The sequence below is a fragment of the Heloderma suspectum genome, chromosome 3, assembly GCF_057233095.1.
Source record: "Heloderma suspectum isolate Gila_16-S chromosome 3, 16-S_ref, whole genome shotgun sequence".
Lineage (NCBI taxonomy): Eukaryota > Metazoa > Chordata > Lepidosauria > Squamata > Helodermatidae > Heloderma > Heloderma suspectum.
This window is the reverse complement of record NC_139460.1, coordinates 176,587,044-176,614,115: the sequence shown is the minus strand read 5'-3', so window position 1 is coordinate 176,614,115 and position 27,072 is coordinate 176,587,044. Positions and strand designations below refer to the sequence as shown.

Below are 27,072 nucleotides of genomic sequence, written 5' to 3'. Positions count from 1 at the left end.
CTAATGTTCCAAATCAAAAGGCCTTACGCACCTATTCCATCTTTTCCCCAACCAGTATTTTCCTGGTAAGAAGAAGACTGAAGAAGCAGTGGGAAAATGTGGGAAGGTTACAAATGGAAGATGACATCATCTTAAAATTCCATGTTTCAAACAGGGCAATTGCATGATAAAAGCCTTATCTCAAAGAACTCATGGTCAAGTAACTATAATCTCATCAGGCTGATGAGGCCCTGCATTTCACTGCTCTCCAGAGCCTCAAATCATTTTAGGACTTTAGAGCAAGCTATACAAACTCATCTTGGCACTAGAAAGTAACTTCTTCCTCTGTAACCTTAAGCTAAGAGCTTCCTTTGGTTAAAGAGTGCTTGTGAGAAACAGACAATGGGAGCCCCAAACTTGTCTTATTTCCCTGTCTTGCAGTGGTGATTTCTGCAGTAGTAATATAGACAGCAATGGTGGTAATAAAGCAGGCTTAGATCAGGAAGCAGTAATAGGACAACTTGCACAAAACAATTCAACAATCTCTTCCTGTAGAAGCAGCCCAAGCTCAACATATTGTTATATAAGATGGGATTGGAGCAGCGTCCTTTAAGGACATTGCATCTGTTTGGGGGGGGGGGTGGAGAGGGGAACATAGAGAAGAATCCTTGGCCAGACTATTCTAACCTGACCCCAACTTTGGGGATTACGTAACAATGAAGAGAAAATGACGAGAAAAAGGGCAATGAAACATATTTTCAAGGAACTGAAGAATTACCTAAGACAGAGTACATGGCAAGTGCTTTAGAAAGTACCCACACCCTATTCTCCTGAAGCAAAATATAACTAACTAGGGTGCCAAATACCTTTGGTTCCATTTGCCACCAATGGTTCCTTTTTCCTACACAAAAGAACAATCACTACCTGGAGACACCTATGACTGTTCTGCTGCATTATGAGAATAAGATCCTAGTTCTAAGGATTAAAAGAAATGTCTGTTTCCACCCCCCTCTGGCATTACTATACTTGGATGTGACGCTACAGTGCTAACAGCACCATTAAGAAAACTTTCCTTAAGCTAGCCCACCCAGGTAATTTTCTAGAAATTTGCAAAATCTCTTAAAGCATGAGAATAAGATAGAATTGGTTGAAGTTGGAAGAGAGGGAAATAAAGGGATACCCTCAAATACTGAACTCAGCTCAGAAGTAAAGTATACTTAGCTCCAAGCTCACAAAATATAGCGCCAAAAGAGTCAAAGAGAAAGCCTCTGCTTCCAGTGAGAGAATCTTAAATTAGTGTAGGGACCAGGGAAAATACGATACCACATGGACACATCAGCCTTTTGGCACATGAAGATGGAGAACAACCAAAACACAGACAGGAAAGAAAATTTATTTTATTCTCAGTGGAAAGGACTTTGCTCACCTGAATCCAAGATTGTACAGAAGGCAAGAATTTGTTTCTGATAAGCTTATAAGCATCCATAACACTATTTATTATGGCTGTATTGTCTTCATTCTCATGCAGTTTCACATCTAATGGGGAAAAAGGAAGAAAAGATACAAATTTTCACTAAGAAGCAAAACATATGACCATTGTGAAGGATTGCTGGTTTCACCCCAACAACCCTGAAAGGTAGACCAGGCCAAACTTGGCCACAAGCTCCCCCCAAATTACCCCAGTAGCTCCCTTCCAGGCCAATAGGCACTGTATTTAGCACGGAAGTTATTCAGGACACACCACACCAACTGGAAGTTGGATAAAAGCTTATTACAGGAAAGAAACAAAGAGGAAGGAATAGAGAGAGGTGGTAGGTTGTACAGGAAATTACAAGCAAGGCACAAAACTCTAAACAAAACCAGAAGCGCCAAACGCCAAGGCACATACTCCCAAGAGCAAAACAATAAAGCTAGCTAGTCTATCCTATACATACCAAAGTATGGGCCTCCCAGGGTAACCATCGACCAGCAGCACACCCTAGTACCATCAGGGCCGTGAAGAGACACCCGCCTTTTCCTTAGCCCTCCTTTTATTGCTCAGCCCTAGCAACCCAAGGCAGACTTGAGGCACCCAATCCAAACCCAAGCCTGAGGCACCCAATCCAAACCCAAGCCTGAGGCACCCCACCCCACCCTCCAAAGGGGTTGCATCTTCCCACCAGGCACAGCTCTTATCATTTTCCCAATTAGCCGGAGCAAATTGTGGCCTTGAGCTGCAGGGCTGAGAAACAGCTAAAAACAATCAACCTCCAGGTGGCTGCTTCGTACATGACTACCCCAGCGGCCCTCATGGTTCCTACTCTATGAACCCATTCTTGACAACCATTATATAAAGTAGATTTGAAATGTTTCCCTGCAGTATTTGGCAACCTACCAGTTAGGTGGCTTAGTCTACAATGCACTTAGGAATGGGATATCCCTCCATACCACTTCTCCCCAGCACCTCCTGGTTTAACTAATCATTAGCTGTAAACAACAGTTTGTAATGACTAGGGTTCTAAAACCTCAGGGGAAAATAAGGTAGATACAGAAAAAAGTATAAGGAGGCCTCATAATAATCTTTTAATAGCCTTTCATTTTAAACAGTGATATCCAGCCTTTTTCAAACCACATCCCTCCTCTCAAGCATCAGCGGTCAAAGACAACGAGGATGAGAAACCCATTTTCCAACCAAGGACTGCAGCATGCTGACAACATATTCTAAATTATATGCCTATTAGCTGGTTAGTGAAATCTATCACATCCTCTACAACCTGCAGCTAAAACCAATGTACTCCATAAACATTTGCATGAAACTGGATCTAAATACCTGTGGATATTTCAAGACTGAGAGTGTATTTATGAGAACCAAGACCATGACTCCGAACAAAGGTTGCATGATCATTATCATCACTAGTGCCAGCAGAAGTCAGTTCAGACTCTAAGCAGTCTGTCATGCCTACGTTTTCCTCCTTTTCTATATTCAAGTCTCTGCTATCAGCTTTCGGAACCAGAGAGATGGGAGGAAGGTCTTTGCTGCAACAAGGCTGCTCATCATCAAGGAAAGGTGCCTGCTGATTTGCCATCAGCACAGATGAACAGGAAACAGTTTTGTCCACTTCAGCTGTCCTCCAATCAACTGTTTCAATGTCATTCACCGAGAAGTCAAATGGATCTGGCATCAGAAGGTGAAAACAATTCTCCATCTCAGTCAGCACAGCTTGGATTTCTTGGGACATGTCTGTCAAATGGTAGTAGTTTAAGAATACTGCCATACACAATACAGAATACTACCCGCACACTATAACCAAATTTGCTTCCTACACTACAGAGTCAACAATTTCTGTATACTGTTAGTAGTTTTTCCCACACACAAATATTTCAAAACATGCAGAAACCCAGCTTACCTTGCTGATAATTTTTTTTTTTTTTAAAGTGATGCAGAGAATTTGGGGAACAGAAAGGTAGCAGGACTTACTGATGTCATAAGAGGGCAAAAACCACATTAATGTGACCCAGAGTGAGGCACACTGGAACACAGAAATCTGCCTTATACCGAGTCAGAATGTTCTTCCATCTAGTCCAGTAGTGACACTGGCAGGATTCTTTCCTAGGCCTACCTGGCGATTGAACCTGGGACTTCTGCATGCAAAGCATGTGCTGTAACAATAAACCTTACCCTGCCAGAGATATCCTTGCAGGGAGCCAGAGAGACCATGCTGCTACATAGGGAAGAGAGAAGCAGCCTGGCTCCTCCTACTTTCTGCTATGACTACATATCTGTAGTTCCCTGTTCAGCAGGAGTGAAAATCCATTCACACTTTGAAACGTTTTGTACTTTTTCTGGCAAAGGGGAATATTTTGGAACCATGCCATGGCATCAGAAATATTTTGGGGCATTATAGAATCACAGAATAGTAGGACAGGGAAGGCCTATAAGACCATCGAGTCCAATCTCCTGCTCAATTTGCCTGTGAAATTTCTAGAACCTCTATAACTGAATTTGCCCACATTCATCTTTCTCTACCATTGCCTCTTCCTCTTATCCCTCTTGTTTTCTTCCACTGTCTATTTTAGATTGTAAGGTCCTTACCAGTACTGATTACTGGTAAGGACCTTACCAGAACCAGACCTGATTACTTTTTCCTATAGAAATGGAAAATGGTGTCTGTCACAGTGAAACCCTAAAATAGAATTGGGATTAATATGCTACCCATCAAGGAACTAAACCCCACTCACCTTCCATTTCCCTCTCAGTTTTTTTGGCTTTATCTTTGTAAATAGTATTCAACCGGTTTTGTTTCTCTTCATGTCTCTTTCTTTCAGCTAGAGTTCTGGCATTTACATCTTGAAAATCCATCTAAAGGAGAATTGTGGAAAATACTGGATTTTTATGTTAAGAGAAAATGTTTTGTTAAGTGAAAATTTGGCTGTCATGTACAATATCCTTTGGTGTTAGACATTTGAAAGTAACAGATGGCAAAGGTTACTTTCAGATATTTCTAGAGCCTCTCATTTTGAGATTATGTATAAAAAACTGTTTCTCAAAAACCTAGAGTAAATCTAGAAAGCCAGGCTTTTCTAGAAACCATACAAGTAGTCCAGGAGGATTAGCTATACGTAAATTTATATAGATTTGTATATGTGTATGGGAAGGGTACTCAGATTTTCTTAGCCATTCTGGTTCAAAAATACTTATCTTCTTTGTTTCAAAGCAAATAACAACAAGACACAGGCTTGCAGTATGTCTGTGGACGTGTGTATGCGCACAAGTTTATATATACATATATAATGGAAATTAATCTTCTCAATAAACAAGTTGTCTATATTGAACAAAGTGAGCATTTTAACAAAAGTGGTCAGCCTATGCGCAACGATGTACATATATGTGTGTGTATGCATGCGCACGTGAGAGACCGTAATTCACTTTACTGAATAAAAATGGATATGTTTGTCTACCTATTTATAAAGAATAATACCTTCATTTTGTTCCAGTCAAAATACATGCATGCCTGGTTACAATGAGTTTGGCATTTTCTTGTAATCACCTTTACCTGTATAAAGTCACTGAGCATTCAATCATGAAAGTAAATATTCAAGTACCTTCTTGTTCTGTTTTAAGAAATGGTATCCTAGAGAAAGTTTCTTGTAGGCTTCTCCATATTTCTCATGCCATTCTTGTACAGATTTAATAGCGGCTTTTTTAAGTTTTTGTGCTACTTCACTTGGTGGGGGAAGAGGTTGATCATAGTTTGTTTCCACTGTGAGCTCCAAAAATTCTTGGAAGTTTGAAATAATTAAAGTCCTAAACTGATGTGACCTGGTGAAGAGTTCGTCCACAACTTGAAATGCTGAAAGACGTATCTCAGCATGCTCTTCATTTAACTGTGTCATCAGCTGGTGATAAACATGACTAATATGCTCATCTGAAGACCTTTAGAAAAGTAACCGGCATGATAAACACAAAGGTATATACCATCAACTGTGTCTTAAAACACCTGCATGAATACTGTATGAAAAGGAAATTAATTCATCCAGTTTGTTATTCCAGCCGTTAAATGCCTCCCACAATTAGAAGTCCTTTCATTTCTCAGTACCTTTAAGCCTGCAATCTTATGCACACTTACTTGGGAGTAAGGCCCACTGAACACAGTGGGACTTGTTTCTGAATCAACATGCACATGATTACACTAAACCCGGAAATATGACTTGACACCTTGGAAATATTGTTTAAAAGAGTATGAACAAAAGTATTTTTAATGGAGTTTATAGTATGTTACTATACCAGAATTCCCATTTTATAGTAAGAGTTCATTTCATTTATTAAATTTCTGTACCATCCAATAGCCAAAACTCTCTGGGCACTTTATAAAGATTAAAAACCTTAAAAATACATTATTATGCATAATATGAAAACAAGCATCATACTTGCATATCTTCTTTAACTCCTTCATCTTCATGGGATTCAACTGTGGTTCTCCTGAAGTTGTAAGGTCCTCCACAAGCTGAGACAGCTTTTCGTCCATCTCTGAAGTGAAACTGCATTTAATAAGACCCCTTATTAAAATTATTTCTCATGAAACAGTTTTTGCCATGATAATCCCAAAGACAATCACAAAGGGGGAAAGTTGGTGTCTTTTAAAAAAGCTCAATCACAATGAGCTGGATTAGAGAAATCAGTCTTTCGATTGCGCCTGCCAATTGTCTTAAGGCAACGTAACTCGGAGGAGAGCAACACGGCTTGCCTACAGCGGTTCACGGATAGTCTCCCTTGAGCGTGGCTGAGCCCCTCCTAGAGAGGGTACAGTGGGATTATTTGACCCTTTGTGCTCCCTCGAAATCTATGACCTCGCCTAAGATAAACACTCGCCCTGCACTTCATGCATGGGCCGGAAAATCCCTCCTCCCCCTTCGAAACAAGGCGACCCCAGGCCGGCTGCGGCCCTTTCGAACACCGGAGAGCCGGAAGGAAAGGCAGCAGCAGCGCTCGGCGTTATGATCAGGCGCGTCGGGCAGCGCCGCCTCAGGAAAAAAGGCAGCGAGCTCGGAGGCTCCACGCAGCGAAGAGGCCAAGCGGGCGGCGAGCCTGACAGCCTCGGCCCGGGAGAAAGGGACGGCGCCGGGCGAGCGGGATGACAGAGGGGCCGCGGGGCTGCGCCGCGCGCACGGCGGGAAGGCCCGCCTCCTTCCTCCCACGCAGCGGCAAACTACGGCCGGCGGCGAGTTCTACCCACCTATTCGCGGAGCGGCTCGGACGCCGGGAAAGCGCGGACTGCCGCGGCCCGTCGTGGGGGAGACGCCGCCGCTGCGCCCGCTGCGCCCGCTGCGCGGCGAGGCGGGAGGAGGAGGCGCTTCCCGGACCTATGACGGCTGCAGAGACTGTAGACTTACCACCGAGAGCAACGCAGAAAGGGCGGTTACTGGCATCTGCGGACGCCCCGCCCCTTCTCCGGGGCGGAAGTGAAAGCCGCCCACAGAAACCAAGGGGCAGGGCGGGATTCTGCTGCGCCTGTGGTTACGCACCAGCGTGTCTGCTCGCAAAACAAAACGTGGCGGCGGAGAGGGGAGTCCACGCTTTTTTTTTGTAGCTCACTTTTAAATCTGTGTGGGAATTTTTTCTTAAACCTTAAAACATTTTTAACGTGCAAGCGGTCCGCGCGCGAGTCTATGGAGTACAAGGCTTCTGCGCGCGACTGTGTGCTGCGTTAGGAAAGGGAGGGGGCCACGGAGAGCAGTTCAAGAAGACTGAGGTTGCCGGCGACCTGACGGGTGTTTCCTCGCAATACCAAGCAGCCCCGGCCCCAGCTTTAACCCGGCAACGATAGTAACCTCAGAACTGGGCTACTGCAACGCGTTGTATGTGGGGCCGCCCTTGGAAGACCGGAAACCTTACTTGGTCCAAAACGCTGCCGCCAGACTATTGTCTGAGGCAGGCTGTGGCTCCTTCTTCATTTCAACGCTCTGCTCAGGACGCTAGTTCTTCCCGCTGAACCGCTTGGGTGATGGGTGCCTTACCCGCCGCCTTCCCCAAGCGCCCCCCTGTACGGAGTTCGGCGCCCGGGATCCGCTGTTTCAGGCGTCGTCCCCGCCCCTGAGCTGCCACAGGTGGGGAAGAGAAACGGGGCCTTGTCAGTGATGATCCCAACGCTCGCTACAGATGCCGCTCTGGCCCCATCCTTACGGCCCTCTTGAAGAAGAACCGACTTCCTAATTGTGTTATTTTTCTATCATACTGTCCGGTATTGGCTTGATTATTTATATCTGTGCTGTCAGCCGCTTTTGAGTTGCCCTTACGGAAGAGAAGCGGGAACGTGTTTTGTCTTGAAATAAATCCGCAATATTGACCGTGTTACTGTAACTGGCCAGGCTGTTGTAAGCCCGGCTCTCAGTCACAACCCCGCCCCCTGCGAAGTGCGGATGATGGACTTGTTCGTATTGAAAGCTGCTTTGGCAAGGCTGTTTTCTAGGGGTTCAAACGCTTGAATAATTAAAGCATTCCCCAGACGTTTTCGCACAAGAAATGAGACCCAACTCGAGCACGAACTCCTCCCTTCGCTGCTGCGTCTTGTTCCTGGAGCCCAGTCCCATGGGCCGCTCTCACTTCCGCCGCAGGAAAGATTTAAAAATGGCCTCCTCCGTGCGCCTGGGAATTTTCTATCCAGAAACAAGATGGGCCTTTCGGTTTGTCTCTCTGCTCCGGAGATCTGGAAAAAGAACGCCGCCTTCTTACAGCAGTTATTACGCCATGTATGCGTCGCTGCGGGTGGGGGACGCTGGAAAGTGCCCAAGAGGCGCGGCTTAGAGGATCCCCGCCGTTCTCTTGGGCACACGGCGGGTTCGGCCTTCGTGTCGCTGGGGCCGGGTCTCCGAGGGCGGCGGGGCGCGGCGGCTAGACTCTAGCCCATCTTTCCCCAACCGAACGGTCTCCGGACAAGTTGGGCTACAACTCCCATCTGCCCCAACCAGCATGGGTCATTCGCATGCTGGGCTGCGGCTGATGGGAGTTGTAGGCCAATCCCTCCTGCGGGCGTCAGGTTGGGGAAAGCTGCTCTGCTCACTAGAGATCGTGCACAAGTAGCCGTTGCGCTGCTTGTGCCCGATCTCTAGCTCGTTCTTGCTGTACCTGAGGAAGTGAGCCCTGCGAGGTATTCGCTGACTCCCGAGCTAGCGGGAATCTTCTCCAGGGGATGGGTCGGGTTTAAATATTAACCACCCCGGCGGCAGGTTGCAGCCTCCCCTCGCAGCAGCACTACCCCACAAAGACACGGAAGCATGTGTAGGGGTGAGCCGCCTCGCGTGCATCGATTCTTCTCTGGACTACCCGAGGAGCTGTTACTGGAGGGAGGGAACAAACGGGGAGATGCTAAGAAGACAGGAGCAGGCAGAGGGTCTCTCTAATCCAGCATCATGTTTCCAACAGTGGGTAAGCCAGTAACACCCAAAGTCAGGGAGCATGTTTTACCATGGATGGTCTTGGTCTGAAAAAGTAAACCATTCTCTACTGCCTGCCTGCCTGCCACCTATGCTTGTATATTGTGTACATGAACAGCATAACATAACTACAATAATGCTGTGGCTTGGGGTATGCACAGAATCTACTTGTAGACAAAGGATGTGTCCACACAACCATTTCTCTAGCATTTATATGTATGGAATTGTCACAGCTGTTCCCCCCTCCATTTTTCTACGAAGGCAAGTCAAAGCCCATCCATCATGTGGGTACATTCCATCAAAGCAGAATATAGTATGACAGGGCATTTAATGCCCCATGAAAGAATCAGGACCAGCCAGAACATTTTGTTACCAGACGGAGAACAGAAAGTTTAATTTTAACCCCACAAGTTGGTGAGGTAGATATTTCAACTTTCAAGCAAATTATGCAACCAAATGCATAATTCTGTACACAAGAGATACAAAATTATGTATGGTGAGATCCAGGGTCATCCACTGAAGCTGATTGGTGGGAGATTCAGGACAGATAAAAGTACTTCTTTGCACAGCACGTAGCTAAACTATGGAATTTGCCACCAGAAGATGTGATAGCCACCAATTTGGATGGCTTTAAAAGGGGATTAGACAATTCATGGAGGATAAGGCTATCAAAAGCCTTATCCTTGAGAGCCAGTGTAGTGGTGAGAGTGACAGACTGGGAGCCAGGAGAGCTGGGTTCTAGTCCCCACTCGGCCATGGAAGCTCACTGGGTGACTTCAGGCCAGTCACAGACTCTCAGCCCAACCTACCTCACAGGGTGGTTGTTAGGATAAAACAGAGGAGGATAATGTAAGCTGCCTTGGGTTCCTTGCAAGAGGAAAAAAGGCGGGATATAAATGCAATAAATAAATAAAAGCTACTAGCCATAATGGTTACATGCCACCTCCCATGTCAGAGGCAGTATACCGATGTACACCAGTTGCTGGGGAACATGATCAGGAGCATGCTATTGCACTCACATCCTGAGTTTTTCACAGGCAGTTGGGTGGCCACTGTGTGAACAGAAAGCTGGACCCTTGGATTGATCCAGCATGGCTTTCATGTTCTTGTTCAAGGCAGCTTACGTTTACAATTGGGGTTAACAGGCAAAATGAAGTGTGGACGCATGGAGGCTCAAGTGTAAAGCAAGCACAGTATGAGACTATAGAATGTGTTTAATGCTATATAGTGTAGAAGGCAGGCCACTCAACTTAAAATTTCCATGCCTTTTGGTGTCTGACTCAATTTTTAAGTACTTTCTCTTAACTCAAGATTTTTTATCCTAGAATTCATGGCTCCTCTTAAGGGTGAGAGGCAAATTTTACATTCACCGTAGCTCTAAAATACTTTTAAGTCTTTACTACGCATTAAGGTAGGTTTGGGGAACGTTTTTCGTATCAAGCGCCATTGACCCATGGGAAAAGCCAATTGGGGGCTCCAGCCAATAGTGGGAGGAGTCAGAGCCTAAGTGGGCAATTTGCAGCATTGTATAGCTCTTTTGTGCTACCCTATATCAAATTATGTAGGGTAATTTCCGATTCCCACTCCAGCTTAAAAATATTGAAAGCACTTCACAATACTCCCTGTTCTCACAGAAGTCTTTTGATCAAGGCTGTAATGACAAGAATGAGTATAAGAAAATCTTCATAGACAGTAAGCATAGTAGACTTTTCAATACTGCAAAATGTAGTCCATTATGGGTTAGTTTTTGTGGGGAGGAAAATCAAGTGAATATATCATAAATCAAAAGATATGTAGAATTGATCTCTAGAGGAATTGGGCCAAGACAGTCACTTGCAAGGCAACACACAGTACATCATATGCAAACACAAACATGCTCCCCTTTCCCCATTGATATATACATACTGCTGCAACCTTCTCATTCCAACAGTTGTCTTTTTCTTTTGGGTTTCTTTTTTTCTTTTTCAGGTCCTGCCAAGGAAGCTTCAATCTACCAACAGACAGCAGCTGCACTACTTGCCTTTAAATGACTGACTTAAAATAGGAACTTTGAAAATCTCGTAATTTAGGATTACATGATGGATTTTCATGAAACCAGCTCAAAGTACATTTTTGCAAAATCATGGAATATTTGACCATCTACATTGCCAAATGGAGAAATTTAAGCTAAGCTGGCAGCATACACAGTTGCAAACATGCTCTCGGTGCAAAAACCCAAACTAGTAAACTCGCCCATTCTTCGTAAGAAGGTCACATTACACCCCTGAGAAGGTATATTATCTGTGATACATTTCTTAGTGATTGGACAAATTGTCTTGATGTTATGATGCACAGAATCTTCAGGTTTTATAATGATAGAATGCTGGGGCTAATGCCAATCACCTTAACTAAAGAACCACTCCTACAGCTCTATAAGTTGCGTAGCTTAATATTTCACACAAGCTGATTGCCTTCTGCTTCACCCAGTAAGCTGCCAGTAATCAAATGTAGAGAAATCATGTGTATAAACTTTGCACATGAGTTTCTTATGTATATAGGCTGAACTACTACATGAAGTTTGTTGTGCAAGTCTGGCCATTTCACTATTTTGGGAGACGTTTTCTCCTTTGTAAACTGCATTTTGAAAGTGACTGTTCATCTAAAGACTGAAATCAATCACACTTTGCAACCATTTATCTTTTTTTTTAATTGCAGTCTCTTGACAGGTAAGATCATCTTTCACTGGCTAAACATCAAGATTTTTGTAAAATTTCCACTTGTGCTTTTAAATCAGGCATGAGTGGTGCAGAAGACCTTTAAAAACAGCCAGCAGTCTGTCAGAAGGACCATTTTTACTGTGTGTGTGTGTGTGTGTGTGTGCGCGCGCGTGTGCATGTTTATATATTTATCTCCTAATTTGTAGAACCTGAATGGCAGCTGTAATGGAGTATATTAAAAGGCATTAACATCGTTCTTCGTAAGTTGTAGAATTTCAGAAGGGAAAAGGGAAATAGATGGACTTTGCTGTATTGACAGGGACTACAGGAAAATTGCACTAAGTCATATTTTATCTGTTCCAAATATCAACCCTGGGTTGTATCCAGCATTAGGCTTGTGTAAAAAGTACAAGAGGCGGCAGTGTTCCACTAGCGGTTGCTTAAGAACTAGCAGAACAGTTAGCACACCTAGTGCAAGCAACACGTAGGCTTATGAACTATCCAGAGAGCTTTGGCTATTGGGCAGTATAGAAAAATGTAATAAATTATGAAGTTATAATGAATTGTGTAACTGCTTTTGTAAGTGAAATCAAAGTACTGGATTTGACACTTATGCAAGGATGAAAACAGGGTTTCTGCAAGAGGCAGAAACTTTGCACTAGTGGGATGGCACCACTGGATATAATCCTGTATTTTTAAGTATAACTGAATTGTGTACTCTCTCACAGGAGAAATCATGTTGTTGAAAAACATCTATTTGAAAACCAAAATTTCATCATGCATGTTGTTTTTTTCCAATCACTGCTTGTCTATGATGGGTCAAAACATACCAGATCAAATCCCCTCGTATTACCTGGAGACTTACAAGTTAGATCCAGATTTAGTGTAGGCCCTTTTAAATCAATGGGGCTTAAGTTAGTCATGACTAATTTAAGTCCCACTGATTTCTGAGTATGACTAAGCCTGGATATAACCCCATCTCTCTGTTACAAGAAAGATAGATATAATTTTCTGTGATCGCATAACTATTACCCATCCAATTCCTCACCCTTACCAGAATTTTAAAAACTGTATCATCTCAATGTTTAGAACAAATAGCCACTGCACAGGTCCCTTTAGTATACATTTATGGAAGAATGTTCACAATTTCTTACAGACCAGATCCATATCATCCAGTAATCAGGTAATTTTTCAGAAAATGCTTAAAGAAAGCTGAATGAGAGTGACAACTCATTAACACCAGTGTAGGCTAAAATACCTGTAATGTGACCATTTTAGTAACTAAGGTACCCCCCCAACACACACACACACACACACACACACACAGCCAAACCCTCATTTTTAAGAATTAACATCCTACTGTTTTAATTACTGTTTAAGGAACAGAAACAATGATTATGAACAAGGCTTATGTTTACAGTCTTTATTAGCTAATCAACATCAACATGCAAAAATAAATGCTAAATACAAACTTCTACCATATGGTTTTGTTTCAACTACGATGGGTTTTGTTTGGAGAGTGATAAAGATGTGATTTGTAGCTGTTAAAATTGAACTAATCTCTTCTGTAATGAATACCCTAAAATTACATAATTATCCTGCAAGGCATCTTCAAAACTTGCCCAACACTTAAGGTTACCAGCTGATTTTTATGTGAGTACATTCTCAAAGCAAGAAATAAGGCAGTAGCACTAATGGTTTGATATTGAATCCTATGCACATAGTAACTAATAAATGAAGGATCTTAACACTATGGTCAAATGGAAGAAAGACTGACATACAAGCAGTGCATTATGCCTGTAACATTACCAGTTCTTTGTATTTATGCAGTCTTCCTAAGATGCTTAAAGAGTGGAGGATTTTTGGAGAAGAGATTAAACCATTGTATTTCCTTTCAAAGGAACTCGTAATTCCTCCAATGAAATCAGTCTTGTATCAGGGTTGTCAAGCATCTGTTCCACAGAATGAGCTATGATGTACCATGGGATCATTTAAAAGGCAGAGTGTAAGAGGATACCAAAAAAAAGGGTCTTAGCCAATTGCTAACACAGAAAGGAAGCACAGTGAGGCCCCACATCACACTTTGACATAGCAAACTTGTTTCCAGTTTGTCTCTCTCATGGTGACAACCACATCTGAAGGGGAGATGCATATGCACACTCTCTTTCACACTCACACAAACACACACTCTTGAGACCACAGGGTGGACACATATTCAGAAGCTGTGACTGGCCTCAGCTCCATGGTGCATGTATTAAGAGTTTTGCATATTTGGCCCCTTCAAATAATATGCTGTTCCACACATGGTTACACACTGATGATGCTGAAAACAGGTCTGGAAGTGTGAAGTGGCCCTTTGAGATCCATTGTAACTTTTTTCTCAAGTGAAACAGTCCATTTGAGTAAGCTTCTTTTACTGGATGAGTATTTGAGAAAAGTCCAATTACTATTACAAAATCCAAACATTCAAAATTTGTTCCCTCCAAGTACAACCTTTTAGTCACACTTCCTCACTTTCTAAGAGTGTATATTGTTGCTCATTGATCTTTGGTCGCAAGAAAAAATGCCACCAACAAATCTGACCCCACCCCACCCTCCCCAAGTGGCAGCTCTCTTTGCCACATGTAAGATCTCTCTACAGGGCATGCCAGAATATATTGTGTCAAATTCCAGCGGCACTTCGTTGTGTGTACGAGGGATTTACATAATGTAGACCTTCTCAGCTTGTGAGAAGTTGAAGACCTCTTTGGTTCTTGGGCAAATTACTTTGTCATCTTGACGAACAGAAAGCAAAGACTGGAACAAAAGACAGAGAAAAGATCAAGAGAGTCCCAAACTGAAATACAGTATTCAGCAATTATTCAACTACTGTAAATCTTAATAGTAATCCCATAAACCATTAATCCAAACCTCTATGCCAAAAGCATGCTTGCCAATATAATCCCCAAGATGTCTTCAGTCATTTTTTTTTTTTACTTAAGTTCTGCCCTTGTTACCCTTTTTATATATTTCCTGAAGTGTTCTGATGGCAGAAATTGGAGAGTAAAGTTGAACTTTCACCCTGAGTTAAAAGCGAGTTGAACCAAAATTGTAACATAACCAAAGTATTTCATGTTAGTGGTTTGTCTAAAAACACTGACACAGCAGTACACTTACAGCCCCAAATTAAATTGAATCATAAGCACATTAAATTAATATCTGTTAAGATGTTTATATAGAATTGGAATTTTCTAGGCTTTTGAACTCTTCTCTTCAAAAGGCTGGGACACTGCCTGCAGCTTTAAGGCTGCAATCTACTGTAGAGCAGCCTGTGCAGATAACAGCTTGGTAGTGCAAGGGGGCAAGGCCAGTCTCATCATGTAGCTATACAGTTAACGGATATGTAGTTGCTCATCAGGGCATGGCTTCAACCATGAGGCACACCAAAAGGAACCATTAGGGTGCCCTACAGCCTAAAACCAGCAAGTTGCTTCATAAAGATAATTGTTTCATAAAGACTTGAAGTCAGTGGCTGAAAAATACATCTCAGGTGGGCAAATGTCATGGGCTTTTGCTCTTTAAATAGTACAGCAGCCCTTATTTCTCAAGCCCCTTGTAGACAAATTCATTATCATGAAAGCAGTTACTTCTTTAAAGATCCCGCGCATTTTCCAAACCAAATTTAGTGCTATTATCGGTTTTTAAAAGTTATGCATAGTAATTGACCCAAACTCAGGTTAGAACCTTTATCGGAAACACTTACATTGTATCCATACACATATCCATTTGGAAGCATCATGGGAGGATTATTTTCATTCATCACATCTCCTGAAATCTTGCAGACTAGCCGGGAGTTGGCACAGTGTGCCATAGGCAGAGGCTGAGCCAGCTTATTTAGTGATTTGCTACACACAGGGCAGTCAGGGTTTTTTGAACTGCCATCCTCTTTATAACATTGTCTATTTAAAAGCAAGTTAAAGGACAATAGCTATAGAAACTAAGCATTTAAAATTATGAACACTGAACAGGGGTTTGAATTATCACAGATGACCTTCAGGCTAATATGAAGAAAGTCTCTGCAAGTGCTAGAGTTTGTTTAATCTTTAGCACATGAATGGTAGCCAGTTTTCTATACATCTGAGCCCCCTGAAGCACCCTCAAACATGAAGTTCTCTTTAAGGCAGCAGCCAAACCATGGATAATTCAGTATTCAAACTTCTTCATTTTCGTACCTAGCATGTAAAAAAAATATGTTTGCTTCCAATCTAAGATATTATAAGATTTTTTGTTTAAATTTCCCAAGGCATATCAAGATAAGCTGTATTTCATGTGGTCCATATTTTGTATGTTGCAAATTATGAAAAGTGGCTATTCTAAAAAAAAAAAAAATTACAGTTAAAGGCAGCTACTCCAAATATGTATTTGCCTAACAGCAACACAGCTTAGGAAACATGTAGCCTACAAAAAATTCAATCTTTAGTTTAAAGATTGAAAAAGCTTTTGTTATACTTTCAAGGATACGGTGTTTTAATAGCTGAAAGCCCAGCCTGCAGTGTTATAGTAAAGACAGAGTTGTTCCCCAGCTGATGCAGCCTGTAGTTATCATATCTAAACTGCTGGATTAGCATCCTCCATCGGGCAGGGTCCAGAAGATCCTGTCAAGAATGCACAGAAAGCAGATTGAACATATTAAAATAGTCTTAAAATATTGAGAGATAAATTATGTATTGCACCACCTGGTCCTGGAATTACCATCTTCCCACCAAGACTATGAATAAACAGAGTGTATTTCATTAACAGAAAGATTTTCCATATGTTATGCTCTAGCCTCTTATTACAAAAAAGCTCAGCATTACATATGCATACAATTTATACGTGTGTATTTATGGAAGAGAATGGGTAGGTGCACACATGTCATTATCAGGCCATGTAGAAACATTTCTACTCAAACAGTGTTGCTTTGTATAACGTGTATGTTATTACGGTCTTACAACTGTAATTCAACAGGATTTTGTTATTTGTGTGGGTAACATACACCAAGATAGCTACTTTGGTTCCCCTTCTCCTTTAAATTATTTATTTATTTATTTATTTATTAAGGACAGGATCAAATAATAAAAATGGCCGGGACAAAACCAGCCTTCCCCAGCCTGGTGCCCTCCACACATTTTGGACTGCAACACCCAGAATTCTTGACCATTGGCTATACTTGCAGGGTCTGATGGGTGCTGGTCCAAAACACTGGGAATCCACCAGGGTGGGGAAGGCTAATTAAAAAATATCTGGAACGCATAAGGTTGGGGATGGCTGATAAAAATCACCCTTCATCCTAGCCCACTCAATAGAGGAAAACTTTAAAAAGGAGTTGGCCACCAGAAAAAGCAGCCAGATAAAGTATAAAAGGGGAAATGAGGTTTAGGAAAGAGATGAAAAGGAACCGCAACAGCAGAAAAACCTAGGTAACATAATAGCAGTGCTCAAGAAGATACATGAAATCTTGCTACACACATGTGAATGTGTCAGGATGCCCTGCCAATTGTGCTTCCCCCCTTCCCCCTTAGTATAAAGGTCCAAAGTATAGCTAACACAGATGTCCACTGAAGGGGAAATATGGGACTTTCAATACTGCAAGACAATCCTTTTGGCCATCAAAGCAACTCTCTTAATCCAAGGACTTGGCGTGACTTAATAAGTATCTCTCCCAGGATTAAAGTATTAAAAGTAAACTTCAGTGAAGAAGGCAAAGTAAGATTAACTTTAGCCCCTATATTTTACAACTTTAGCACACGCTGGAAACATGTAAAACACATATTCATTAAGTTCATGATGATGTCAACAGGCAGCACCACAATGATATAATTTGGTAGGGTTAATGGACTAATCAAATGTTTTTAAGTAAATTCGTAAATGAGCATATATTTAAGGTAGTTAATTTAACAGACCAAAGAAAATTTTACCATCAGCTCTGGGCCCTCTCCAATGGGGGCAGGATATTTAAGAGCTGCCCACATGCAGTACCTAGCCATAGTTATTCTTGGTCTGGTAACATCCACTTTGGACTACTGCAATGCATTGTACATGGAGTTGTCCTTGAAGATGGCCCAGAAACTACTGCTAGCACAGAATAAGGCAGCTAGGTTGCTGACCAAGACGAGGCATATGACATAAACATCACCAGTCTAGAAATAGCTTCACTGGCTCTTGATCCACTTGTGGGCTCAATTCAAGGTACTTTCAAAAGTGAAAACAGCTTAGAGTCAGGATACATCAAGGACCAAACCTTTCCACACAAACCTGCACCGCTATTAAGATCCTCAACCAAGGCCCTTCTGCAGGCCCATTCTGAAGCATGGTGATGGTGGTAGGACGTGATCCAAGATAGGGCCTTTTCTGTTGTGGTGCCTCACCTCTGGAACACCCGGACCCCCAAGGGAAGCTTGCCTGAGGCCATCTCTGTTATCTTTTTGGTACCAAGGGAAAACTTAACTTACCTAGGCTTTTTAGGATGTTTAGTTTTGACTAATGGGGTTATCTAACTTCTAATTGCTTTTCAGTTGCCATCTTATTCTGTTGTATTATATAAACCTTTTCAACGCTTCATAGATTGCTTTGGGAGGTTGTGTATCTGAAAACCTGTGTGTGTACATGTGCAGGCACCTATAAGCGAACAACGTAACTATTGGCTTCTCAGTAGCCCCCAACAGTCAGACTTTGGCAGTGTGGAGCATCAAATTTTGCCTGACTTTCAAAGATGAGAAAACCCTGGATATAAAGTCTAAATTAATGAGGTGAAGAAATAATCTGACCTGTACAGCAGCAGTCAACAGATACTGAAATAAGGACTACTATTTTGGTTTTGGTATGTTTTCAACAGTAACAGAATTATGTGGATAGCAATCACCAAGGGGTATTAAATGATTACCACCCAAGTCTGCATGCTGGCAGCCCCCGAGAAAAACACAGCAATGGCTTACAGACTTTCCATATGTTAAGGGCTCACCACATAGGTTAGTGCTAAAATATGTTATGATGCTACCTTTATCCTTAATAATTTAGACTTTGGTAGCAACCATGCTGTAATGTATGAAGTGGGCCTCGGATAAGGATATGTTGAACCTGTTTCAAGCCATTCGGATATGGTGAGAAAGAATTCTAAATAAATCTCTATGGTTTCATCTGTAATCATTGTGACCGTGGAGAACGATGTGAGCGTGGTCCTGGAAATCCCACATTTAAGTCCCCTATATTGAGTTGGGCTAATGCTCTACATAGCTTAGTTCTATCATCTCTGCCTAGCTGCAGTTTCTCAGGGTCTTCGACCTAGTTTTCTTAGGGTGCAATCCTATGGGTTGTGCCTGGGGTACTCGTAAGCCCCTGAACTTGGAGGCTTACGAGTATCCTATGCAGACAGGGAGGCACCCTGCACCTGCGCTCTGCATTTAAGATAGATGGGTGATTTCACTCATCTAGCGGAGGCTTCAGGTAGAGGGAGGGAAGGAGGCTGGGGTAGCCATAGGATTTCTCATATGGCTGCTGCCCCGGTTTCCTCCCCTCCTCACCACCAGGAACGCCCCCTTTCCCCCGTCTCTGCGCTCTGTTTTCCCGAGAGCGGAGAGGTAGCCAGTGTGGTTCTCTCCACACCAGCTACAAGGGGGAGTGGGGGAGGAGCACAGATTCCTGGCTCTGAGGCCAGACCCCTGTTTCCAACCTTGAACAATCCTATGTCCCCCAGACACTGTCTAGGGGACATAGGATTGCTTCCTTAGCTACTCAAGATGCTTTAAGTGCCACAAATAGAAACTGGGACCAATAAATGAGCGCCACCAATACACTTCTCTCTTCCAACCTTCAGATCTCTTCGGCTTCTTAGAACACAGAAACTATAGAGAGAACTATGAAGTTAGGATTGGAATGTGGCAGCGTCTTCAAATGGAATCCTGGTGGGTGGTAGACAATAAAAAAATCTCCTTCTGTCCCATGCAACAGTGAAAATTAGCCTTGGGCTTTTCAATGAACTTGATCGCTAGACATGAAATAACGGACCAGAAAAATACTCTGGATTTTTAATCAATATTGTAGCTGGCATAATAGTAATAAGGTACAACGGATGAGGTCTTTGTAGACAAGGTGCCTCCCTGTCTGCACTGAAAACAATGCAGTGATTACGCGAAGCCAACATGGATTTGTCAAGAACAAATCCTGCCAGACGAATCGGATCTCATTTTTTGATCAAGTAACCTCCCTTGTGGACCGTGGGAATGCTGTAGACATCATATAGCTCGACTTCAGCAAAGCTTTCGACAAAGTGCCCCATAATATCCTGATGAGCAAAGTAGCTCAAAGTAGGCTAGATGAAACAACGATCCGGCGGATCCACAGTTGCCTACAGAATCGGACTCAAGAGTGTGCTTATCAATGGGACCTTCTCAAACTGGGGAGAGGTAATGAGTGGGGTACCGCAGGACTCAGTCCTGGGCCCAGTGCTCTTCAACATTTTTATTAATGACTTGGATGAGCAGGTGCAGGAAATGCTGATCAGATTTGCAGATGATACAAAATTGGGCGGGATAGCTAATACTTTGGAAGACAGAAATAAAATTCAAAGTGACCTTGATAGACTGGAGCACTGGGCAGAAAACAGAATGACATTTAATAGGGATAAATGCCAAGTTCTGCACCTAGGAAAAAGAAACCAAATGCACAGTTACAAGATGGGGGATACGTGGCTCAACAGTACAAGTGAGAAAAGCTTGGAATTGTTGTCAATCACAAGCTGAATATGAGCCAACAATGTAATGTGGCTGCAAAAAAGGCCAATTTATTTATTTATTTATTTATTTATTTATTTATTTATTTCTATACCGCCCAATAGCTGAAGCTCTCTGGGCGGTTCACAAAAGTTAAAACCAAACAACACACAATAAAGCAATTTAAAATATATAGAACATTAAAACCACAATATAACAATACAACCACAATAAAACCTAGCAGCAGTGCAGGAGTTTAAAATACAGATTTAAAACAGCAAAGATAAAAATTTTGAAAGCTAAAATGCTAAAATGCCTGGGAAAATAAAAAGGTCTTCACCTGGCGCCGAAAGGAGTACAATGTAGGCGCCAGGCGAACCTCACTAGGGAGCTCATTCCAGAGCCGGGGTGCCACAACAGAAAAAGCCCTCCTCCTAGTAGCCACCCGCCTCACTTCCTTTGGCAGGGGCTCACGGAGAAGGGCCGCTGATGATGATCTTAAGGTCCGGGCAGGCACACATGGGAGCAGGCGATCCTTCAGGTAACCTGGCCCCAAGCCATTAAGGGCTTTAAATGTTAACACCAGCACTTTGAATCGGGCCCGGAAATGGACTGGCAGCCAGTGCAGCTGGAAAAGTACTGGCGTAATATGAGCTCGCAGGCCAGTCCCTGTTAACAATCTTGCTGCCCTATTTTGGACCAGCTGAAGTTTCCGGACTGTTTTCAAAGGCAGCCCCACGTATAACGCATTGCAGTAATCCAGACGAGAAGTTATCAGAGCATGGATAACTGTAGCTAGGCTATCTCTGTCCAGATAAGGGCGTAGCTGGTATACCAGCCTAAGCTGATAAAAAGTGCTCCGTGCCACTGAGTTCACCTGTGCCTCAAGTGACAGTTCTGGATCCAAGAGGACCCCCAAACTACGAACCTGATCCTTTAGGGGGAGTGCAACCCCCTCCAGAACAGGTTGAATATCACCAAGCCGGGCAGACGAACCACCCACTAACAGTACCTCCGTCTTGTCTGGATTGAGTTTCAGTTTATTAGCCCTCATCCAGTCCATTACCGTGCCCAGGCACTGGTTCAGAACAGCCACTGCCTCACCTGGTTTTGATGAGAAAGAGAGGTAGAGCTGGGTGTCATCTGCATATTGATGGCACCTCAGCCCACACCTCCGGATAACCTCCCCCAGCAGTTTCATGTAGATGTTAAACAGCATGGGGGATAAAATAGAGCCCTGTGGAACCCCATGGCACAATTGCCATGGCACAGAGCAATAATCCCCCAGCACCACCTTCTGGAATCGGCCATCCAAGTAGGAATGGAACCACTGTAGTGCAGTGCCTCCAACTCCCAACCCAGACAACCTATCCAGAAGGATACCATGGTCGATGGTATTGAAAGCCGCTGAGAGGTCCAGGAGAATCAACAGGGTCGCACTCCCCCTGTCCCTCTCCCGGCAGAGGTCATCCCACAGGGCGACCAAGGCAGTTTCCGTTCCAAAACCAGGCCTGAAGCCCGATTGAAATGGATCTAGGTAATCCGTTTCATTCAAGAGTGCCTGGAGCTGTCCTACAACCAATGCTATTTTGGGCTGCATTAATAGAAGCATAGCTTCCAAATCCCAGGAAGTACTAGTTCCCCTCTACTCAGCACTGGTTAGGCCTCATCTGGAGTACTGTGTCCCATTCTGGGCACCACATTTTAAGAAGGATGCAGACAAACTGGAGAGAGTTCAGAGGAGGGCAACAAAGATGATCAGGGGACTAGAAACAAAGCCCTATGAGGAGAGACTGAAAGAACTGGGCATGTTTAGCTTTGAGAAGAGAAGACTGAGGGGAGATATGATAGGGCTCTTCAAGTACTTGAAAAAGGTTGTCACAGAGAGGAAGGCCAGGATCTCTTCTCAATCATCACAGACTGCAGGACACAGAATAATGGGATCAAGTGACAGGAAGCCAGATTCCGGCTGAACATCAGGAAAACCTTCCTGACTGTTAGAGCAATATGACAATGGAACCAATTTCCTAGGGAGGTAGTGGGCTCTCCCACACTGGAGGCGTTCAAGACGAGGCTGGACAGCCATTTGTCAGGGATGCCCTGACTTGGATTCCTGCACTGAGCAGGGGGTTGGACTTGATGACCTTGTAGGCCCAACCCTCCTATTCTATGATTCTATGATCGGTACTTATGTGAAGTTGGCTAATAATATCTGGAAAGAAAACTGCAAGCTTAGTTTACTTAGAACATGTAATCGGTGTTCATCATACCCAACCTTCCATTTTCATACTTTTAAGTGAAAGAATCTATATCCACCTATCCCAGATTTAATAGAAATTTAATCTAGTTTATAGTTGTTGATTTTATTTTTCTTTGTAGGTTAGGAAACTGAAATTAAAAGTGACTTCTCCACCTCTACTCCTTTCTCCTTTCTTCTCCCCTCTACTTGACACACATTTTGAATGTTTTGCTATAGATTTTTATGACAAATGTAACTTCTATTATATCTCACCGCTTATAGTTTCAGCATGGAATAGTTCACAGAGGAATTTTGTCCCTCCCCGCAACACCAAAAATAAAAATAGGCATCTTACCAATTTCCATAAGGTCACATTTTCAGTAGTGATCATAAATCTGTTACATGTATTTGCAAGCAATGTACATATTAAACTAAATTTAGCATTTCTGGTCAGTGGATCTTACTTGCTAAAACAAGTTCACTGTGCTCTCTATAAAGCACAGCATCCATCAAATTTGGCTTACGGAAACTTTTCAGCTTGGAAAAAGAATATGCACTCCATTTGTCATGGAGTAAATTGGACTCCAGTCGTGCCCAATTTACCTACACAAATAAGACAGGAATACTGATTTAAGAGATTCTATTTCTCAAAAACTGTTTACTTTATGGAGAAAGCCTGGTACAACATTTATACTGGCTATTATAGATATGGCTTCTGTTGACTGAAATAAGCCCTCCCTAGTCATTAGCTCAGCTGCTGCACAGAAGACCAAGAGACAGGTAAGTGTTGTGGGTAAGAATTGGAACAAAAAAGGAAGAAGTGCTATAATCAACAGAAAAACTAGAGTGTAAACATGTGCTTGTGTAAGTGGTACATGAGTGAAGTGCATGAGAAGTGTGACTAGAAATGATCACAGAAGATAACTGCAAACAAAACACACGTCTGCAAATCTGTGCAAGTCTTCACTTAATACTTCCAAGCAGGCAGACTAAGAATCACAATCACCACCAGACATATAAACGGTAAATATGGAAAAGCAGATAAATGTAATCAGCAAAACGCTTTGCTAGCAACTGGCAAATTAAGTACTTGTTTGAAATTTCAATTTTTAATAATGCACATTAACTAAACAGAGTTGGTAAACATCAGCATATGTTAATCAGTACACTAGCCCAAGAGGATAATGTCTTCTGCCCATCTTTTTACACAGATTAAATTGAATAAATATACCTTGTAAGGTGAGATATGTGTATCAGAAGGGAAGGCCAGCATTCCCATCACCTGTCGCACTTCATCCAGTTGACTTCCTTCAGCCTGGCTGAAATGTTTCCTTGCATGTCTGAAATTTAGAATGCAGAATGACTTTGCTTGTGTTCTCGGTATCTCCGGTCTTTAGTTTTGTGATCTTAAACTCTACACACTATCTAAAGAGTACCACACCCTTACAGAGAGACATTTTCAAAACAAAAACTTAGAACCACAGGAAGGTGTCCTATTAAAACAAGTACTGATTTCTGCCCCATGAAGGGCCTGGCCCATTCGCACGGAATTAACCCGCTTGGGTAATTAACCCATGATTTGCCAGATCATGTGCTACTGCCATTTTGAATATACAGCCTCCAATTGGCCCAATCGTAGGGTGTTCTATGACGTGAGAACCCAGGCACTCTGGGTTATTCGTGGGCTAAACAATCCAGTTAACCTGAGAACTAACTGTGGTTAACATTGGGCTGTTTAACCCATGCATAACCCATAGTGCCCAGGTTTTCATGTAACATAACAACCTATGATTGGACCAGTCAGAGGTTTCATATTCAAAATGGTAGTGGCACACAATCTGGCAAATCATGGGTTAATTACGTGTGAACATGCCCTTCCTGGCTTAGAAATCAGCAGTACTTATTTTAACAGAAAATTGGAAAAACCTCCTGGGCTTGTAAGATTTTGTTTTGAAAACGTTAACCCACGATTTGCAGCTGTTACATGCAAATCACGTTGAAGAGTTTCTTCCAGAACAACAGAATAAGCTGAACCCAATTTTCATGACCACCTATCAAAGCCACATTTTTATACTGACTGCAATGTTAGGGAGCAGGGCCTAAGGGCAGGCATGGTTGGGAAGCTGCCAAGGGCGCACACCCAGCAGGAGTCCATGGACAAGAGCTACTTTGGAGTTGCTCCTCCTCTTCACCACTGCAACATGCTTGTTCACCCATCTCTTGCCCTGGCCCAGACAATGGTAGAAATGAGAAGAAGGAGCAGTAGATGCCACGGAGTACTTGCTCACTGGTTCTCTGTCTGTCAAACAAGCAAACAGTAGGTATGATGAGAAAGAGGATGAGCAGTAATAGTAGCTAGTGACAACTGTGGTGAAGCTAGGCTCACTGAGGGAGGGGGCCCACTGAGGGTGTTTTGACCCAGAGTCCTTAAGAGCGTGCACTGATGAGGAGTGTGATGCAGGCTTGCACACTCCCTCTCCTTCACCTTCTCTTTAACTAGGGTTTGCAAATCAGGTTTCAAGCCTGGTTTAAAAGCTAGCCATAGTTGGCATCACCATGATTAAGAATGGTGCAAGAATAATGTTGAACTGCTGTTATAAACTGACCAGGGAAGGGAAGGGAAGGGAAGGGAAGGGAAGGGAAGGGAAGGGAAGGGAAGGGAAGGGAAGGGAAGGGAAGGGAAGGGAAGGGAAGGGGGGTTGTGTGAGTGAGAGAGAAGCTGTGCGAGCCCAAGCCAGAATCCTTATCTAATTGAAGTCAACTTTAACAACTGCACCAGACCTATAAACACTGTGGGATCGGTTCCAGCTTCTTCCTCCTGATGAAGTGGACAAGGTGCTTTCATCTGTAAGGCCGACCACCTGCTTACTTGATCCTTGCCCATCGTGGCTCATTATGGGCTGCAGAGAGAGCCTGGGTGAGGGGATCAGGGTGGTGGTGAACGCCTCCCTTGAGGAGGGAGTGATGCCATCAGCCCTCAAGGAGGCAGCGATAAGACCGCTCTTAAAGAAGCCCTCCTTGGATCCTCAAGTTTTTAACAACTTTCGCCCAGTCTCAAATCTGCCATTTCTGGGCAAGGTGATTGAGCGGGTGGTGGTGATGCAGCTGAAGGCACACTTGGAAGAAACTGATTATCTAGACCCATTTCAGTTGGGCTTCAGGCCTGGGCATGGGACAGAAACGGCCTTGGTCGCCTTGGTAGATGATATGAGGAGGGCTCTGGATAGGGGTGAATGCTCCTTCCTTGTTCTCCTCGACCTCTCAGCGGCTTTTGATACCGTTGACCACGGTATCCTCCTGGACCGCTGGAGGGGTTGGGCATTGGAGACACCGTATTGCAGTGGTTCCGGTCCTTCCTCTCCGGCAGGTACCAGAGGGTAGCACTGGGAGAGGAGGTTTCGGACCCGTGGCCGCTCACTTGTGGGGTGCCACAGGGTTCCATCCTCTCCCCGATGCTATTTAATATCTATGTGAAGCCGCTGGGGGCTATCATCAGGAGGTTTGGGGTGCGGTGTCATCAATATGCGGATGACACGCAGCTCTACCTCTCATTCAAATCTTCACCAAGGTTGGCCATAGAATCCCTGTCCAAATGTCTGGAGACGGTGAGTGGCTGGATGGGGAGGAATAGGCTGAAGCTGAACCCTGATAAGACCGAGGTACTGTTGCTGGGAGACAAGAGGAGGCTGGGGGATGTTGACCTGGTGTTGAATGGGGTACGGCTACCCTTGAAAGACCAGGTCCACAGCCTGGGGGTCATTTTAGACTCCCAGCTGTCCATGGAGGCTCAGGTGTCAGCTGTGAGCCGGACAGCGCTGTATCAAATCCATCTGATACAGCAGCTGCACCCCTTCCTTCCCGACCATCTGCTCCCATCGGTAGTACATGCCCTGGTCTCCTCTCGTTTAGACTACTGTAATGCGCTCTACGTGGGGTTACCGTTGAAGACGGTTTGGAAGCTGCAGCTGGTACAGAACGTGGCGGCTCGCCTGATTAAAGGCAGCCGCCAGCGAGATCAGTGCTGAAGGAGTTGCACTGGTTACCAGTTGTTTTCCGGGCCAAATTCAAGGTGTTGGTTTTGACCTTTAAAACCCTATATGGTTCCGGCCCAGCCTATCTTAAGGAGCGCCTCCAGCAGCACCAGACAGGCCGCTTAACAAGATCAGCCTCGGATGGCCTTCTCTCTGTCCCATCAGCCAGGACAGCTAGACTGGTGGGGACGAGGGAGAGGGCCTTTTCTGTGGTGGCCCCCACTCTGTGGAACTCCCTCCCTAGGGAACTCCGTCATGCCCCCTCTTTAATGAGCTTCCGCCGTGCATTAAAAACGTGGTTGTTCAGGCAGGCATTTGGGGTGGGTTAGGGTATTTTAGAAAATGTTTTTATTGTAGAATTTTATTGTTTTAAACTGTTTTATTGTATGTTGTACATCACCCAGAGTGGCTGGGTGACCAGCCAGATGGGCGATTAATAAATTTAATAATAATAATAATAATAATGTGGGAGCCTGGCAAAAACCTATAGT

At 43.6% G+C, this 27,072-nt stretch overlaps 2 protein-coding genes and 1 long non-coding RNA gene across 7 annotated transcripts in view; 1 reads left to right on the top strand and 2 right to left on the bottom strand.

The window, feature by feature from the left end:
- The window catches only part of UVSSA (UV stimulated scaffold protein A), a 79,927-nt gene extending 73,013 nt beyond the window's left edge, over positions 1-6,914 (bottom strand). Inside the window, exons 1-6 of one of the 5 annotated variants that reach the window (XM_084844997.1) lie at positions 6,693-6,914; positions 5,887-5,997; positions 5,062-5,392; positions 4,198-4,318; positions 2,789-3,199; positions 1,406-1,515 (exon numbers count right to left, since the gene is read on the bottom strand). In XM_084844997.1, the coding sequence (XP_084701123.1) occupies positions 1,406-1,515; positions 2,789-3,199; positions 4,198-4,318; positions 5,062-5,392; positions 5,887-5,984 (1,071 nt within the window). In that variant the 5' untranslated portion in view covers positions 5,985-5,997; positions 6,693-6,914. The remainder of the gene's footprint in view (positions 1-1,405; positions 1,516-2,788; positions 3,200-4,197; positions 4,319-5,061; positions 5,393-5,886; positions 5,998-6,692) is intronic. The other 4 variants (XM_084844999.1, XM_084844998.1, XM_084845000.1 and 1 more) reach the window with 4 other exon arrangements.
- A 46-nt stretch (positions 6,915-6,960) lies between these two features.
- Positions 6,961-12,345, top strand: LOC146350448 (uncharacterized). The gene is made up of 3 exons (XR_014789288.1): positions 6,961-8,881; positions 10,215-10,300; positions 10,858-12,345. It is a non-coding gene; the product is annotated as an uncharacterized LOC146350448 (long non-coding RNA).
- A 442-nt stretch (positions 12,346-12,787) lies between these two features.
- Positions 12,788-27,072, bottom strand: part of MAEA (macrophage erythroblast attacher, E3 ubiquitin ligase) — a 43,522-nt gene continuing 29,237 nt past the window's right edge. The window contains exons 6-9 of the mRNA XM_084845002.1: positions 23,782-23,890; positions 16,086-16,219; positions 15,328-15,523; positions 12,788-14,381 (exon numbers count right to left, since the gene is read on the bottom strand). Of these exons, the coding sequence (XP_084701128.1) occupies positions 14,286-14,381; positions 15,328-15,523; positions 16,086-16,219; positions 23,782-23,890 (535 nt within the window). The 3' untranslated portion in view covers positions 12,788-14,285. The remainder of the gene's footprint in view (positions 14,382-15,327; positions 15,524-16,085; positions 16,220-23,781; positions 23,891-27,072) is intronic.